A 15,227-nucleotide genomic window follows, 5' to 3' on the forward strand; every position below is an offset into this window, starting at 1 on the left:
AGAGTATTTTTTTATGTGACAGAAAAATTACGTTCAAAAGTTAATGAAAGTACCTACATAATAGTAGTTTCTTACCTTGCTCGATTATGTTCTTTTGGAAAAGTGAAGGCTTTGTTTTCACATTTTTTTGCCGTACAAACCATGCCACCTTTGAGCTTACTCATCTTAATATTATTCATGTATCGCCACCACTGGTAGAAAACCAATTGCGTCAACCGCGGTTATGATACGCTACTGACTTCTACTCTGAACTTATGGCCGCTTCATCTGCGCGGACTTTTCCCGCCCAGTACATTCTATTCTGTGACAAAAGCAAGTCACAGCTAGTGTTGAAAGTGGCCACCAACGTTTGTAAATTCAATTTAGTAAATTGTAACAATTGTCAATTCGATTGATGACATTTATTGACATCGACAGAACTAATAGTTCGGCACTTCAAAAAAAAAAAAAAGTAGAGCGGTACAGGAAAATTTACATGTGCAAAAATTCCAAAGGTAACAATACTTGGGCCAACCAACAGATATAGTAATAAAACCGCCCCCTAGTGCCCGCGTATTTTAAATAGCAGCTTCCAATTGGCTTATTCAAAACGTGCGCAGATTTTCGAAAGCCTGATTTACATCCACAAAAATTACTTGACGACATTCGGCGTCTCATTCGTTTTAACCTCGCTTCGGGAGTTTGACCACGTGTTTATGTTTGTTTGTTTTCCTTGGCATTTTTCGATTTGTATTACAAAATAGTTTTTTTTTCAAGACTTTTGGTTCTCTATTTGTTAGAAAGAACCTGCTTCATTGTGAAACAGGCTTCGGCGTACATCGTTCTACGCAACTAGGCCACATCCCCTTTTTTTTATTACTATATCTGTTGGTTGGCCCAAGTATAGATGTACTATCGCGGCCACGGAATTTTGGCCGTCACTTTCATGTCAATTCAAAAAAAATGGATGTAGTCCATGCTTTATTGTCATTATGATTGACTTTTTGAATTGACATCCAAAAATTTGTCACTGTCATACTTCATTCAAATAGTTGCGAACATGGCACCAATACCCTATTTTAATAAAGTGCAGATAATATCCCTGTTCCAAGATGGTCTATCACATTCTAAAATTTCGGAACGTTTGGGTATAGGAAGAAGCACGATAAGTGCAATTATTAAAAAATGGAGGCAAGATCAAACAGTGGAACGACGTCCAGGTTCCGGGGGACGTCGAATTTCTACACGTAATGAAGACGAACAACTTTTAACTGTGATACGAAACAGTCCTTTTACTACTGCTACTGCAGCAGTGAATATCAGTAATTTCCCGGGCTCCGTCAGAACCTCACGTCGTCGTCTGAGGAATAGTGAACTACGAAACCACGCAGCTGCTAGAAAAATACTCCTGACATTTTAAGTTTCTCAAAATAATATAATTAATGATAATCTTTTCAAATTTGGGGCGGTAATAGGATGATTAGGTCCTATGTACAGTCGCGAGCAATAAGTTTTGGTCGTCAAGGTCATTCTTTGACGCAATCGAAAATGCTCCATTGTAAAACAGTCGTAAATATCATCATAACCTATCATCATGTTGTCTGACATTGTCATTTTTTTTCTCAATTTTTTGACACTGTTGACGGGCATAATCAGGCAGGGACATTTTTTAAAATTGTGACAATCTAATCAAATTTTGAAATGCCATTGACGACTAAAATGTATTGCTCCTTATTGCTTAAAATATTAGGTGGTTAGTACTTATCAAATAAACTAAAACATTTACATATAAAATTGCAAATGACAGCAAATGTCACAGGAGTTTTCTGCATAAGTTATATAAAACTTTGCCAAACATAAGCAAATACTCCAGATTAGTACACGTAACCAAAGAGACAAAAATACTTAGAATAATCAGACATTCAAGTTCAAAATAATAAATTCTGAAACTAGTAGTCCCTTAAGCACACCAAACATAAATATATAGGCCGTGCCAAACCCAAATAACCACCACCTGTTGAATTTAGTTGGTGAAAACAAAATTACACTAAATGTATAATGGTAATTTTGATATTACTAGGATCCTATGTATAATTGAAATTTTTTAATAAACAATTGTCAAAACGTTGTCATGTTGGTATGAGCCAAACAGTGATTTTCATGATAATACGGTTAGTCACACTGAGTGTCAACATTTTTTTAATGTAACTGAGCCTGCGCCCTGACGAGCGATTGTTTATTTCAAATTCGAAAAACATTTCTGCTGATTTCTCGTTCAATTTGTTTTGAAAATGAATTCGCGGGAGAAAGGTACAGGAAGTGAAGTCAACATAACCTTAACTATGATTTGGTGTCAAATTGTTATACAGCTGGTCCATAGGCGCATATTTTAGGGTGGTACAGCGTGACATTGACAATTGTTTATTAAAAAATTTTCACTATAGATCAATCAAATCTAACTACACAACGTTGCCGGTTGATTTTTTGGGTAGAATGCGGTGTTGGTGGTTATTTGGTTTTGGCAAAGACTATAGCAGTTATAAATTACATATTATCAATATGAAATTACATACATACATCAGTATTACCACAAAAATAAAAAATTATCCTTGCTACTACATGATTGATTGCTAATTGAAAATCATAAAATATTCCTGCTAAAATGACCTGATAAAAATGTTCGTTAGCTTTTTAATTAAAAAGAAATAATAGAATAATGAACCTCAATATTATTCTATTATTTCTCCTGTGATATAAGGCAATTTTCCCTTAAAATTGGTGTAAGTAATTTTAAATTTTACTTCACTATTTGGTATTAAAGTCTGTCCTATCCAATTTTCCACATGTTTTGGCCTAGGTAATGAAACATTAAAGATATTGTGAACTAAACATCCAACATGATCTTTGCTTTTCTTGCTAACGACACCTTCTATAACTTTGCCTATACTTGGTTTAAATATAAAGAAATCGGCTTGAATATCGATGTGAATAAAACTAGAGTCATCACAAATATGTCCTTCTTCTGATAAGAACTTGATATTTTTATAACCACAAAGGATTCCACCTAACCTAAAACATTATATTAATCGCTTCACTGTCTAAAGTAAAATATATGCAATATATTGGTATAAATGCAAATTACTTTACAATATTTGTTGGAACCTACTACACTTATAAATACCTTGAACAAAATTTTCCAATTCTCTTATTTAAAATATCCTTAACAGAATTAGTTAAATCTCCCAAGTGATAAGGATGTAATGCAATGTGATGTTTCATTTTATGCAAGTGAACACAGGAATTGTCCTCTTTAATTAGTTTATCTAAATGTTTTAGATTAAATGTTTTCGTAAATTTTTGTTTCTTCATCTTCCTGTGTACTTTATACCTACATCAGCCAAAATGTAATGCCTACAATCAGAGGAAGTAACACTTATGTGACGTACTTATGAAAAAAATAATGGAACACATACCAAACACCTCTGCTAAACACCCAACAATATCTTTTTTTACATGGGGGATGGGAGTGTTACCGTAAGTGTTACTAAAGCACATTACAGGTTAAAGGAGCGGCGACGCGGCGAGCGGGTAGCGGCTAAATACCAAAGTGCTTCTTTATCTAGGCCAATGTATACAAAAGTGTATTCATGGCATGGTATAAATAACTGTCTGTACCAGCACAGTATGTACCAGACTACATTAAAAAGCACAGGGGACGGTCGGTACGCGCATGCGTCTGTAATAACCGGTAAATTTAAATGTTAAGGCTGGGATCACTGGGATACCGTATATGTATTGGGTATAGGGAAACATGGTGACATTATTTCTCGTTTTCAAGAAAAGTAATGCATTTTTAAGTTAAAAACTAAAACACAGTTTAATATTTAAGCTTCTTTATTGGCTCTGAAGTAATAGATATGGTTCCAAAGACTAAAAGTATTAAATACATAAACACCAAACTTTGTCAACTTTATGGCTTAATAAATAAGTAAAATATCAGAATTGTGACAACATTGAGAAATTAGTCATTATTCACAGCCAATAATGGATATTAAGGTTTAATTTAAGGCATCTCATAATCTATTCAGTCTTCCGGTTTCGTTAAAAAACAAGAAACATTAAAAGATTAATTTGCTTACAATATATTGGTGACTCTGCGAGAACAAAATAATTTTACAGTGTTCTGTGTTGAAACTTTACCCACACGTGACCTTTGTTAATGTGGAAAGTTTTAAGTAGATCGCACTGATCACTGAAGAAAATTAAGGTACTAGATCAACACACTACGTATAGAGGTACCGCCATTCCATTCCTCGCGAGAGTGGATTGTAAGATAAAGATATCAAATGCAAATTGCACAAGTGAAATAAGGAAGACAATAGTTTTGGGGATTTTTTAAATTAAATAATGGCATTACTACAATGTCAAAAATATGTTAGGTTATGTCGCCCATTATTAATCAAAATTTTTTAACTGAAATGTTTTACTGGTTGCAGATATCTTTTTAATTAAAATTTACAAAAACACCACTAATAAAACACAAACAAGTTACCAAATTTTTAATCGTTTAAAAATACAATACTACTCTTCTCATTCCCATATTTTTACTGTCACATTTTGCGGATCTTTCAGGTTTCAATCGCTGAAAATCTTCAGCCCAAAAGAAGTCATCTTTACTAAAATGTTTCTGCAAATTAAAATAATATTAAGTATACTAGAGCCACATACCTATATCACCTAACATAAGAAAAACTAAATCTTTACTTTATTATCTATGTAGATACTTACACAGCAGATTTGTAGTTCACGGTTGGAGCACGAACTCACAGACAGTCTAAATTATTTTAGCCACTGTTCCCTCCGTACTCTGTTTTTGACTCCTAATATTAAATTGCTTGTTACTGTATATAAGTATATGTAACGGGTGTCTTACCGTTTGAAACATAAAAGAATTGAAATCCATTTTTTTTAGAACTTGAACAGCCGCTAACACAACACTTGTTACTGACCATGTTAAAGTATTAAAATAAACGCAAGTAACTGAACCAAGTTAAAAGATGTAACGAGAACAAAGAAATAAATGACAATACTTAAACACAAACGAAAACTGTAACGAAATAATAAGTTAGATGAATCTTGAACTAGGATTATTAAATATGCAGCAGAATAATGACACTAGTTTTTGTCAAATTACGTCAAATCATTTTTAGATGGTGTTTTTTTTATCCCCAGTTTGAGTGGATTGTGCGACAAGGACAGGCATAAAAAATCACTGATGGCGGTACCTTTATACGTAGTGTGTTGATGTAGTTACCTTAAAGAAAATTGTCTAGATGTTCAGTGAGTGAGTGAGTGAGCTGGAGTGAGTGAGTTACTCGCGTTTACCTGAGTTTGAAACGGTCGAAAAAGTGGATTTTCGATCACGTTTTTTGAGAAAACAGTACGAGATGAACGTTTTCTCTCTTTACTACATAAATTATGAACATTTCTATTAGTGAACTATGAAGAGAAAAATATAATTTTGTTTTGACGAATTTGTTGAAAAACCACAAATAAAATGCTCTGCTTGGAAGCTGTGTAGGCAAAATGAAAAGAGATATTGAAAATATCTCACGTCATTCACTAGATATTGTTATGAATGTGACGCAGACGAAAAGTGGTGTTTCCTACTTGAATATTAGTTGAAAAAAATGAAAAAAATGAAGTCATTTCTCAACGTTAAAATTTCACGTTGTAGACAACCAACCCTACATGCTACCTGAGCTAACAGCTTACGAAAAGGGGACTATACAAGGGTACAAATTACATCGGCGTATCACCCATTTTAATATTATGCAAATCTCTATCCTTTTTTTTTACGTGCAATAATAATTTCCAGTAATAATACACCATGAAATAAGCACAATTTTTTCCTTTATTTCATGTCAAAATTCACGATTTAAAATATTTTATTTTATACTGTCCGGTAGATGTTCGATTACATTATCCATTTGAGTCCGGTAGGTTAGTTATAACAGTATCAGAGACTGTTTTATTTATACAAATCAAATCTGACATTGAAAAGTGCAAAAGTCGAAAAATATTCACTTGAGTGCTTCGAAATGATCGAGTTGTAATACGAAAGTTGATTAGCAACCACGAATGTCATTTTTTAAAATGGTTGCAAGTTTTTCGTCAGAAGTTGACGACTCATGTTGACATTTGATATAAAAATAAAAAATGTGACACTAGTATTCGCCGTTGTCTTAAAAATTAAAAAAAAAACATTTGAAGGACAATAAAAAATTATCGAAAAATTATCGCTGTAATTAAAAAAATAAAGCCTTACGATTGGTCGAAAATGATGATGAATGAAATAATCACATATTATATCCCAAGAGCAAAATTTTTTATCGGAAATTTTTTTGCTAATGAACGAAAACATCCATAAATGAGGTCAGAAGACCAATTATTAGCAAATAAGAGCACGAGACGAAGTCGAGGGCTTTTATTTGATAATAATTGGTCTTCTGACCGAATAATTTATGGATGTTTGAGTTCATTAGCAAAAAAATTGCCGATAATAAAATTTTGCACGAGGGGTATACGGCTGATTATTTCCTGAATAGAATGAAAACAAACGCATTATTTCCAATCCTTTTTATTCAAAATAAGTAAATAAAAAAAAAATCAGGTACCGGCATTTTTGATCAGATTATTGCACATGTGCATTTTAGAGAAATTTTATCAGGTTATTTTTTGTTTTCTCGTTTTGATTGGTCAATAGCAACGGCCATTACCACAGGAAAAAAGATGATGCGATTTTCACAAAATACATAATATGATTTTTTATTTTTGCAATAAAATTATGATACAGAACAGACTTCTAGTATGAAATAATAGTATACTATTACTATTACATGAGCAAGTACAGAATAAGTAAAGAATAAAAATCGTTACTTGCGAGTACATAATATAACCCTATACTTTATCTATAGCAAATTTTTTTGACTAATAAACCTTTAAACCTTAAAAATATTCAATTATTCACCGAAGGGACACAAGATGAAACCAACCGTTTCATTGTAATTTTACCTTAAAAATATTTTACCATAAGGGTCATTTTTGTCTCATTCATAATTCTTGACAAATCAGGTAGAAACTCCGAACTAATATTCATTCCCTCATCTGCAGGGAGTAAATGCAGATTTAATCGTAATACTTTGGGAAAATACAACTACACAATGCTGCACCCTGTATTTGGTGAATATTATAGTTTTATTAGTCGGACCTTCAAAGTCAGAAAAATGTCCTATACGATCAAATTGTAGGTATATTATGTACCTACAAAAAAATACTAAAACAAATTCTTAGCTCAATATTTTTAATTTTTTAAAATTTAATGTTCCTTTTGTTAAAAAAAAAATCGGGAGAATTACAAAGGAAAGTCGGAAAATTAGGGCAAACTTCAAAAATTATAATTTTTGTATGCACTCTCGATCATAACTGACGACATATTTAAGTGATTTTTTTTTTTTGTTCGGTTTGTTCCCGGGATGGAAATAACTCAATTGAAAAAATGTTTTTGGAAAATTTGGAGAAAAATCTGGAAAAACGCATTCCAGCCTAAATTAAAATTACATCCGTTTTTACTTTTCTGTTGTTTCGCGATCTGTCCAACAAATGTAATTATTTTATTTCTATACCAATTTATTTCGCTATCGGATTGTTCACTTGAACATCGATCTTGCAATCGAAATGTAAATAAAACACCTTGAGATTCATTGTTATTTCAAATTTAATGGAAGAAAATAAATCATCATCACAAACTAATTTACTGAAATTTGGATTGGACAAGACAACGTCTGTCGGGTCAGCTAATAAATAATAAAATGGAATGAAACAACAGTTTGCAGTGCAGCCAATTCAGATTTGGCATTGAGGACTTGTCTTTCCAACAAAAAATTTTATCTCCGTATTTAGGTACGGAACAGGACAGGATCGTAATTCTCTACCCCATACTGAGCGTCTGTGACTAATTATACCTGCGTCTCTCGGTTTGTTTGACCCGTTTGACCAAAATATAAATTTGTAAATAGAGGACCCACTGTACATCAAGTTCGAAATTTCTTTCAGGTAAACGCGAGCCTTAACACGTGCAATTCGTGCAACGCAAAGATATAGGGCATTCATTTTAAACGTTGGGTAAAGTTGTAATCTCAAAACACCATAAATTACGAAAGCGGCAAATTTTCATTGTATCGGTACGGTAAAGTAGGAATCCCTCTGTTCATATAAAACTGGTACCACGTCGTACTTTCACCATCTTATCGACGAGCAAAAGAAAGAGACGTTAAAATATCCACAAGTAAAAAAAAATTAAAACACATTTTGTGATCAGTGACCAAAAAAATGTAAACAGATTGTTGATTTTAAATAATGTATTTGACAAATAAGATTACTTAATAAAGAAATAACAGTAATTAGTAAAGTATCCATTACATGTATCTTTTACAGCAAGTAAAGAATAAATACGTAAACAGATAAAAGATTAATCGTCATCTGAATCAAATTCACTAGATGATTCACCAGTATTGGCAACAAATGTTAATGGTTTCACTTAGTCTTCTAAAAGTTGATCTCGATCCCACCATTCTTTAATTTTGGACCCGAATATATTGAACACAGTTTTAGATTCACTGAGTTTCGGACAAGTGTCAAAGCAGGCAAGTTTTATTACAAAACCCAACATTTAAAATGAATGCTCTATATCGGATATCCATTTTCAAGAAAGGACGGGCCTTCTTTGGCGTTAATTGCCTCTGTTCACTCCCGTGTTTTATGTCAATAAAATAATAATATAATCTCGATTTTCACTTGATCTACTATTAGCATTCTATTAAAAAATTAAAAAAAGTAATTTCTATTTTTACTAATTCCGATGCAATAGGTGGTTTTTGATTATCATTTCAGTGCGAAGTAGAAAATTACAAGTTAAGCTTTCTTTTCTTTTACTAAAGCAATAAAAGTATTGAATTGATCGCATCAGTTCATCGGGTACAAGAGACTTAAAAAATGTAATCACAGGCATTAAATATTTTTTTGTTCGACACTGTCAGAATTTGAGAATTTTCTCCTGTGTGAACGGATTTTGATAAATGTCACAACTTGTCAAAACGAAACGTCAAGCTAATTTTAATGATTTTAAGCGATTTGGAGCCTTTAAGGGGGTCGTCGAACAAAAAAACGTTGTATTGAACTCGTTCGTGTGTAAATTGGGCCTTTTTTGGCACTCGCGAGCCTTTAAAACACTCGTTTCACTCGCGTTTTAAAATGGCCCACTCGTGCCAATTTACGCACGAACTCGTTAAATAAACTACTATAATTTATTTGTTATGAATATGTACAGCGTGACTTTGAAGGTTGTGCAGATATTTTAACCTGTGATAGAACCCCACAAAAGATAACGATTGAGCCAATGATGCCTTATACAAATGTTGATATTTTTCGAGAAAAAGGGGCCCAATGATTTACCTCGCCGAATTGCAGGGGTCCGTTCGAAAATTTGTACCTTCCAAATCGTTATACATAAATAAAATAATTGACGCTGTTTGATTCCTGAATGTTTGCTGCATCTGTTGAGTGTTTACTCAACAACCTGCTCAGTCGCATATGCAAAATGTCAAAAACATTTTTTTTCAAATGGCACTCTGTATTTATAATTGCACTAGTCGAAAGCTTTTTTGACAAGCTTTCCAATGGTATAGGGTTTTTATAGTCGAATGTAAAAATCTAGAACTCAGAAATTAAATCTAATTAATATAGTACATATACGGGGTCATTATAAATGTTTGTAACAACTAGTGGGCGTAGCGGCGCACCTAAAGCATAGCGCACAGCCACCTACTATGGTACAATCATTTATAATGACCCCGTGTTAAGTTCTTGACAAGTAAAATTCATTTTGAGACTGATAATGATTACAACAAAATTGCAAAGATCACGTGACAGGTTCTTCTCTATTCAAATTACCTCTACTTACAAAGCCGAGTCTTCTTTGAGTGTCAAAAAAATGTCGTCCGGATAAAGGTGGAATGTCTAAAGTACTTAGACGTTCTACCAAATGGGCATAACTACTCCCGGTTGCAAGAGTCCCCCACACAGCAGAAGTAATGACAACAGATTCGGAATCCTCTGTGGCTTTTTCGGTTCGTATTGATACACATTCGTCACAAACATTACATTTGTAAGGGCCAATTTCATAATAAAATTAAAGTGTCTTTAAATTTTTAAAGTCCCTTTATGTATAAGAAACAGTTTCATAATCGTAGGCTTTATTTTAATGGCGCGTTAACGTACCTTTAACTTAAAGTGACATTGTAGTGCCTTTATAGTTATTTGCACAATTAGTGGGATAAAAGCAATATTACAGGATTCGAGTGTGAAGATTGCAGATAACGAGGGCGTTAGCCCGAGTTCATCTGTAATCACACGAGGTTCCTGTAATATGCTTTAGCCCACGTGTTATGTACAAAATTTTATCTAAGACCGCCCCCAATTAAAAAAAAAAGTACATCTTATTTATTTCAGCCAGTTTCATTACACCACTCAGTGGAATAATGACTTACTTATCCCACTGAGTGGAGTAATGAAATGCGCCCGGTAATGAAGTTCCTTATTCCACTCAAATGAGTGGGATAAGTGTCATTTATCCCACGGGATTAGATAAAATAATTTAAAGGAACCTTAAGTAAGCACACTGTGGAGCAGACATGACAGTTCGCCGTCTTGGATGTGCAGTCTGCAGTGTTAAAATTTGTGATTAGTATAAAAAGTATGGACGTAATAAACAATTCATCAAGTTCATCATCATCAGAAGATGAAGAATTTTTGTTTGTCAGAAGAACGAAAGTCTACAGACAAAGGAAAAATTACTTTGAACACTATGATGATCTCGATTTCTTTGACAGATTTCGGATTAGGTACCTACAAAAGCAACTGCGATGGCTTTGTTACATCAAATCAAAATTTGCTAATTTCTTCTAGCAATAACAATTCTTCCTCTTTTCTATAATTATTAGATCGCATTCTCTTGGCTTTTGGTTCACTAGCCATAATTATTGAAAAATATAAATAAAAAAACGCAAAAACCGGCAAAACCGACAATGTGGCTAACAATAACCACACAATAACACAAAACAGAACCTTACTTTTTCACGTGGTCAACACGAAACAAAGACGCGTAGAAGTGGATACAGTAACAACGGAAGATTCAGGCATACCAACATAATGCTCGACGGTTGTCGGAATCGATAAAGGTTACTTTAGTTAAAAAATGCTGCTATCGTTTTATGAAATGCATTTGACTTTAGTGCTTACTTAAAGTGGACTTTATTTTAAAGTTCACTTTAACAAACAGGCCGTTAACGGCCTGATTATGAAATTGGGCCTAAGTAAAAGTACTCACTACCCATTTAACTTAGGAATCTCTTTTTCTGTAGCCATTGAGAGTTGATGACTATTTACTCTAAAATAAATGTTGGTGTAATAATCTGCTACTGAACCCCAAGTAAAATTATATTCTTCACTCTCTGAAACATCATCGTTATTGACAGAAATTAACGGATGATTTTGAACTTCTGCTAATTTTGGTAGGTACGTTGCTCTCATCTCCGACTACGAAAAATGAAAAAATGACAAAGGAGTAAATAACCGATACAGCTATTTTATTACTTTTATTATTTTATTACTATCCCTCCGCCACCTGGCGGCACGGCAATTTTGCCGGAGTACATACACTATTACGGATATTACTATCAAGTAATAGTGCAGTGCTTATCAACATAATTACCGGCGTCTCGCCTCCGCATTTTGACTTTGTTGTGTATTATGTTCTGTGTCAATGTTAAGGAATTTCCTCACGATATGACATGAGTATGTGTTTTCTAAATCCAGAATTTTTAAATTTTTAAAAAGAGATTCCGGTACTATTCCCGTTGCTAAAATTATAAGTGGTAAAATAGATTTTTTTTTAAAACTCCAAAGATTTCTCATAGCAACGGAGAGCTCTAAATATTTATTAATTTTTGTGTTATATGTCTGTGTTATATTATGGGAATTTGGAACAGCTATATCTAAAAGATATGCTTGCTTTTGTTGTTTATTTAGAATAATAATGTCTGGTCTGTTATGCTGAATGTGAATGTCAGTTAAAACTGTGCGATATACAACGTGTAACAGAAATAAGTACATTAATTTTAACTGGTAATAGAACTCGTCAAAAGGAACAACTTTTCTATCTACCATTTTGCCGAAAAACGATGTTTAATTCCAAAAAAAAAATTGGAGAGACTTTTCACTAAAATAACCTTACGCCACTAAATACTGCAACGGCTAATTGGATCAGCGCTAATATGAAAAAAACATCCATTTTCATCCACAAAACGTGTTTTAACGCCGAAGTCGTATAGCAAAAAATCCACTTCGTAAGAATCTGGTTGTTTTTAGGTAGCTTAGTTTTGGAGATATGAACGGTTTTAGAAAAATCTTTCCTATTTTTTTAAGCTACTACGCAACGTTTTTCGCCAAAATGGCAGAGAGAAAAGTTGTTCCTTTTGATGAGTTCTATTACCAGTTAAAATTAATGTACTTATTTCAGAAACACCCTGTATAACCGATACAGCTATTTTATTACTTTTATTATTTATTTATAATAATAATTTATAAACTTACTGGAAGAAATTATTTTATCTAAAATTTCTTCTACAGCTGATTTTCTTGCAGCAGAAATTTTCGCTGATCTCGCGTGTTTTGAACGTTTTTTTTTGCTTTGAAAGTACTAATCGCCCCATGGTTTACACCTCGGTTTACACAAACAAACAACAATATTTAAGCAAACACAGCACAAAACAGTATAAAAGAAGAACCGCCTTTTTTGTATTTTGCCGCAATGCTTAGTGCTTATTCACAATGGACATATGACATAAGAAATACATAAGAGATACCTAAGAATACTTTGTAAATTTGGGCAATTGGAAAATAATTTATGTGTCCATATAACTCGAATATGATTCTTCGTATCTTTTTGTACACAACAATAATGTTCACTGAGGTCACTTCTCATAAGTTACGGAAAAATTAATAGTATATCCACTGCATGTATCATGAATTTTTTATGCCTTATGTCAAGCTTATGTCCATTGTGATTTGTGATAAGCACTATTAGAGTACTGTGTTTTCAATTTGGTTGTAGGTCGTAAAATTTTATGGTACTTTAAGTTAAAGATCTTGCGGGGCTTATAAATCCTAGTTTACCACTAGCAGGTAATATTTTAAGCAGGGTTGTATTGTACATTTTGTATATTTGCATTGTACGGCAAACGGCACGCGCCGCTTCCCAACCTTTTCAAACCCAACCATTGTGCCCGTTAATCGCTCATAATATGCAATAAAATTTTACGACCTACAACCAAATTGAGAATACAATAAAGGTGGGGTAACGTTACTAAAAAGATACCTTTTTAGTGACTTTACGGTAGGGAACCGCTTCGGACCGCACAAGAAATTACTTTAGCTATCCCTAAGTAGGTGGCAGCATGTCATGGGTCATTCTATAGTAAGCCGTAACGGTCACTTGAAATCCCAGCCTTAAGTTGTCATACTTCATTATACCGGGTGAGATGAGTTTTATCGTCAGCACGATTAACCCTATTAAAAAAATAGTAAAAATTAAGAAACTTTAGGGTTACATTCCCTTGATATAAAACTTCAAATGTGTGTAATCAATTTTCACTTATCACTTAATTCAGAGTCATAAAATTAAAAAAATCGATTTTGAGCAAAAAAAATTTTTTTTTCGTACACGCTTATAATTCACAATTAATTCAAAGAACACATTTACGAAATTCGCATCAAAAGAAAATTATTCGTTTTTGAATTATTCCAATTTTAACATTAAGAGCGAAAAATGATCAAGATTTACAACTGCAGTGTCATAAATAAATATCTCATTGTTGAGAACATCTGTTGACCACTTTTCTAGTAATTCTTAAGTCCCTAAAGGGTATCATAAATAACCTACGTCAACTTCTTTTGTGGAACTGACCGCCCAATTTAATAATAAATCATAGCTAAATTTTAGGCTTTAATATCAAATTACATTTATTTCAAAAACCGGTGATGTTTTCATGATTTCAATGACACCAAATTTTTCCTGAATGTTTGAAAGGACTCTGAGTGAAAAATTATGTAAATTAATGTATCAGTTATTGAATTAAAACAAAATCTTTACCTGTTTTATTAAAAATTTTGAAATTTTTACAGACTGTTCTAGACTGATTCACAATCATTCCTGAATTTTTTGAGAATTTTAAATTGATTAGAAGTGGATGTTTTCCCACTGACGATAAAACTCATCTCACCCGGTACATACGAGGTCATTATAAATGTTTGTTTACGAGTATAACAACTAACAACTAGTGGGCAAATTATATTTTCTTGTTAAATAAACAACTTTTTAAAAAAGAACTTTATTTACAGACACAACGGCGGTACAACGACTAATAACAACTGATTATCAATCTTGCTCTTACAGACATATATACAGGGTGGACCATCGTATAGCATTTTCTCAATAAACCATATTTCTAATCATCCTAGAAATTTGAATTTTGTGGTCAGTGATCTACACTGAAAGTACTACAACTAGTCCAACCAATAGGGAGTTTTACCTTGCAAAAGGTACAGAAAAGTTTATACTTGACAGGTATCTTCTATCAGGCATATTATTAATGTTGTTGAGTTTGCGACCTTGGGGGGGTTGCCGCTCGCCCCGCCATACTGGAGAATAGGGGTGCAAAATCACATTTTTGCGATTATTTCATTATCCGTGCGAGATACCTCTATCTAAGTTGTTATAGAAAATGTAGAGCATACAATTCTCTACATTTTTTGTTGTTTATGTTTTTTTTTGCCAGATCAATAGTTTCGTAGTTACAGCGTGTAGAAATAGAGAATTTCTTTTATTTTTGTATTTTTTATTCTTTTCCACACCACCACAGAGGTAGAGCAATAGGGTGCGTTTTTTTTTTTTGATGTGGTGTCCCCAGTGGGAATAGTTCACGATGCAGTAGAAGTTTACTGTTTTACTCTTTTTGATTTCTTTGTAACGTAGACGGACCCTAATGATCTGGATCGAACGGTATAGATGAGCTGAATCCATCAGAGTCTATGAATTCGGGAATTCCTCTTGAGAATTTTCCTCTTATTCC

At 33.1% G+C, this 15,227-nt stretch overlaps 1 protein-coding gene and 2 long non-coding RNA genes across 3 annotated transcripts; all 3 read right to left on the reverse strand.

Moving 5' to 3' along the window:
- Nucleotides 1-1,393: 1,393 nt before the first annotated feature.
- Polr1F (RNA polymerase I subunit F) lies at nucleotides 1,394-3,701 on the reverse strand. The gene is made up of 3 exons (XM_069036409.1): nucleotides 3,453-3,701; nucleotides 3,161-3,390; nucleotides 1,394-3,048 (listed from the first exon to the last, which is right to left on the reverse strand). Exons 2-3 carry the CDS (start codon nucleotides 3,346-3,348, stop codon nucleotides 2,709-2,711), a joined length of 528 nt encoding a protein of 175 aa, XP_068892510.1. The 5' UTR covers nucleotides 3,349-3,390; nucleotides 3,453-3,701; the 3' UTR covers nucleotides 1,394-2,708.
- An 822-nt stretch (nucleotides 3,702-4,523) lies between these two features.
- On the reverse strand, nucleotides 4,524-5,608 carry LOC138122229 (uncharacterized). The gene is made up of 3 exons (XR_011156384.1): nucleotides 4,913-5,608; nucleotides 4,768-4,859; nucleotides 4,524-4,666 (listed from the first exon to the last, which is right to left on the reverse strand). It is a non-coding gene; the product is annotated as an uncharacterized lncRNA (long non-coding RNA).
- Nucleotides 5,609-7,376: 1,768 nt separating this feature from the next.
- On the reverse strand, nucleotides 7,377-7,889 carry LOC138137373 (uncharacterized). The gene is made up of 2 exons (XR_011161708.1): nucleotides 7,732-7,889; nucleotides 7,377-7,691 (listed from the first exon to the last, which is right to left on the reverse strand). It is a non-coding gene; the product is annotated as an uncharacterized lncRNA (long non-coding RNA).
- Between the last annotated feature and the right edge of the window lie 7,338 nt (nucleotides 7,890-15,227).

The sequence above is a fragment of the Tenebrio molitor genome, chromosome 1 (genome assembly GCF_963966145.1).
Source record: "Tenebrio molitor chromosome 1, icTenMoli1.1, whole genome shotgun sequence".
NCBI lineage: Eukaryota > Metazoa > Arthropoda > Insecta > Coleoptera > Tenebrionidae > Tenebrio > Tenebrio molitor.

Bases quoted from the DNA above. Each gene is read 5' to 3' on its own strand.
- Polr1F (XM_069036409.1), bottom strand. From the start codon at position 3,348: ATGAAGAAACAAAAATTTACGAAAACATTTAATCTAAAACATTTAGAT. The intron at 3,049-3,160 runs GTATTTATAAGT...ATAATGTTTTAG, and splicing joins ATTGGAAAATTTTGTTCAAG to GTTAGGTGGAATCCTTTGTG.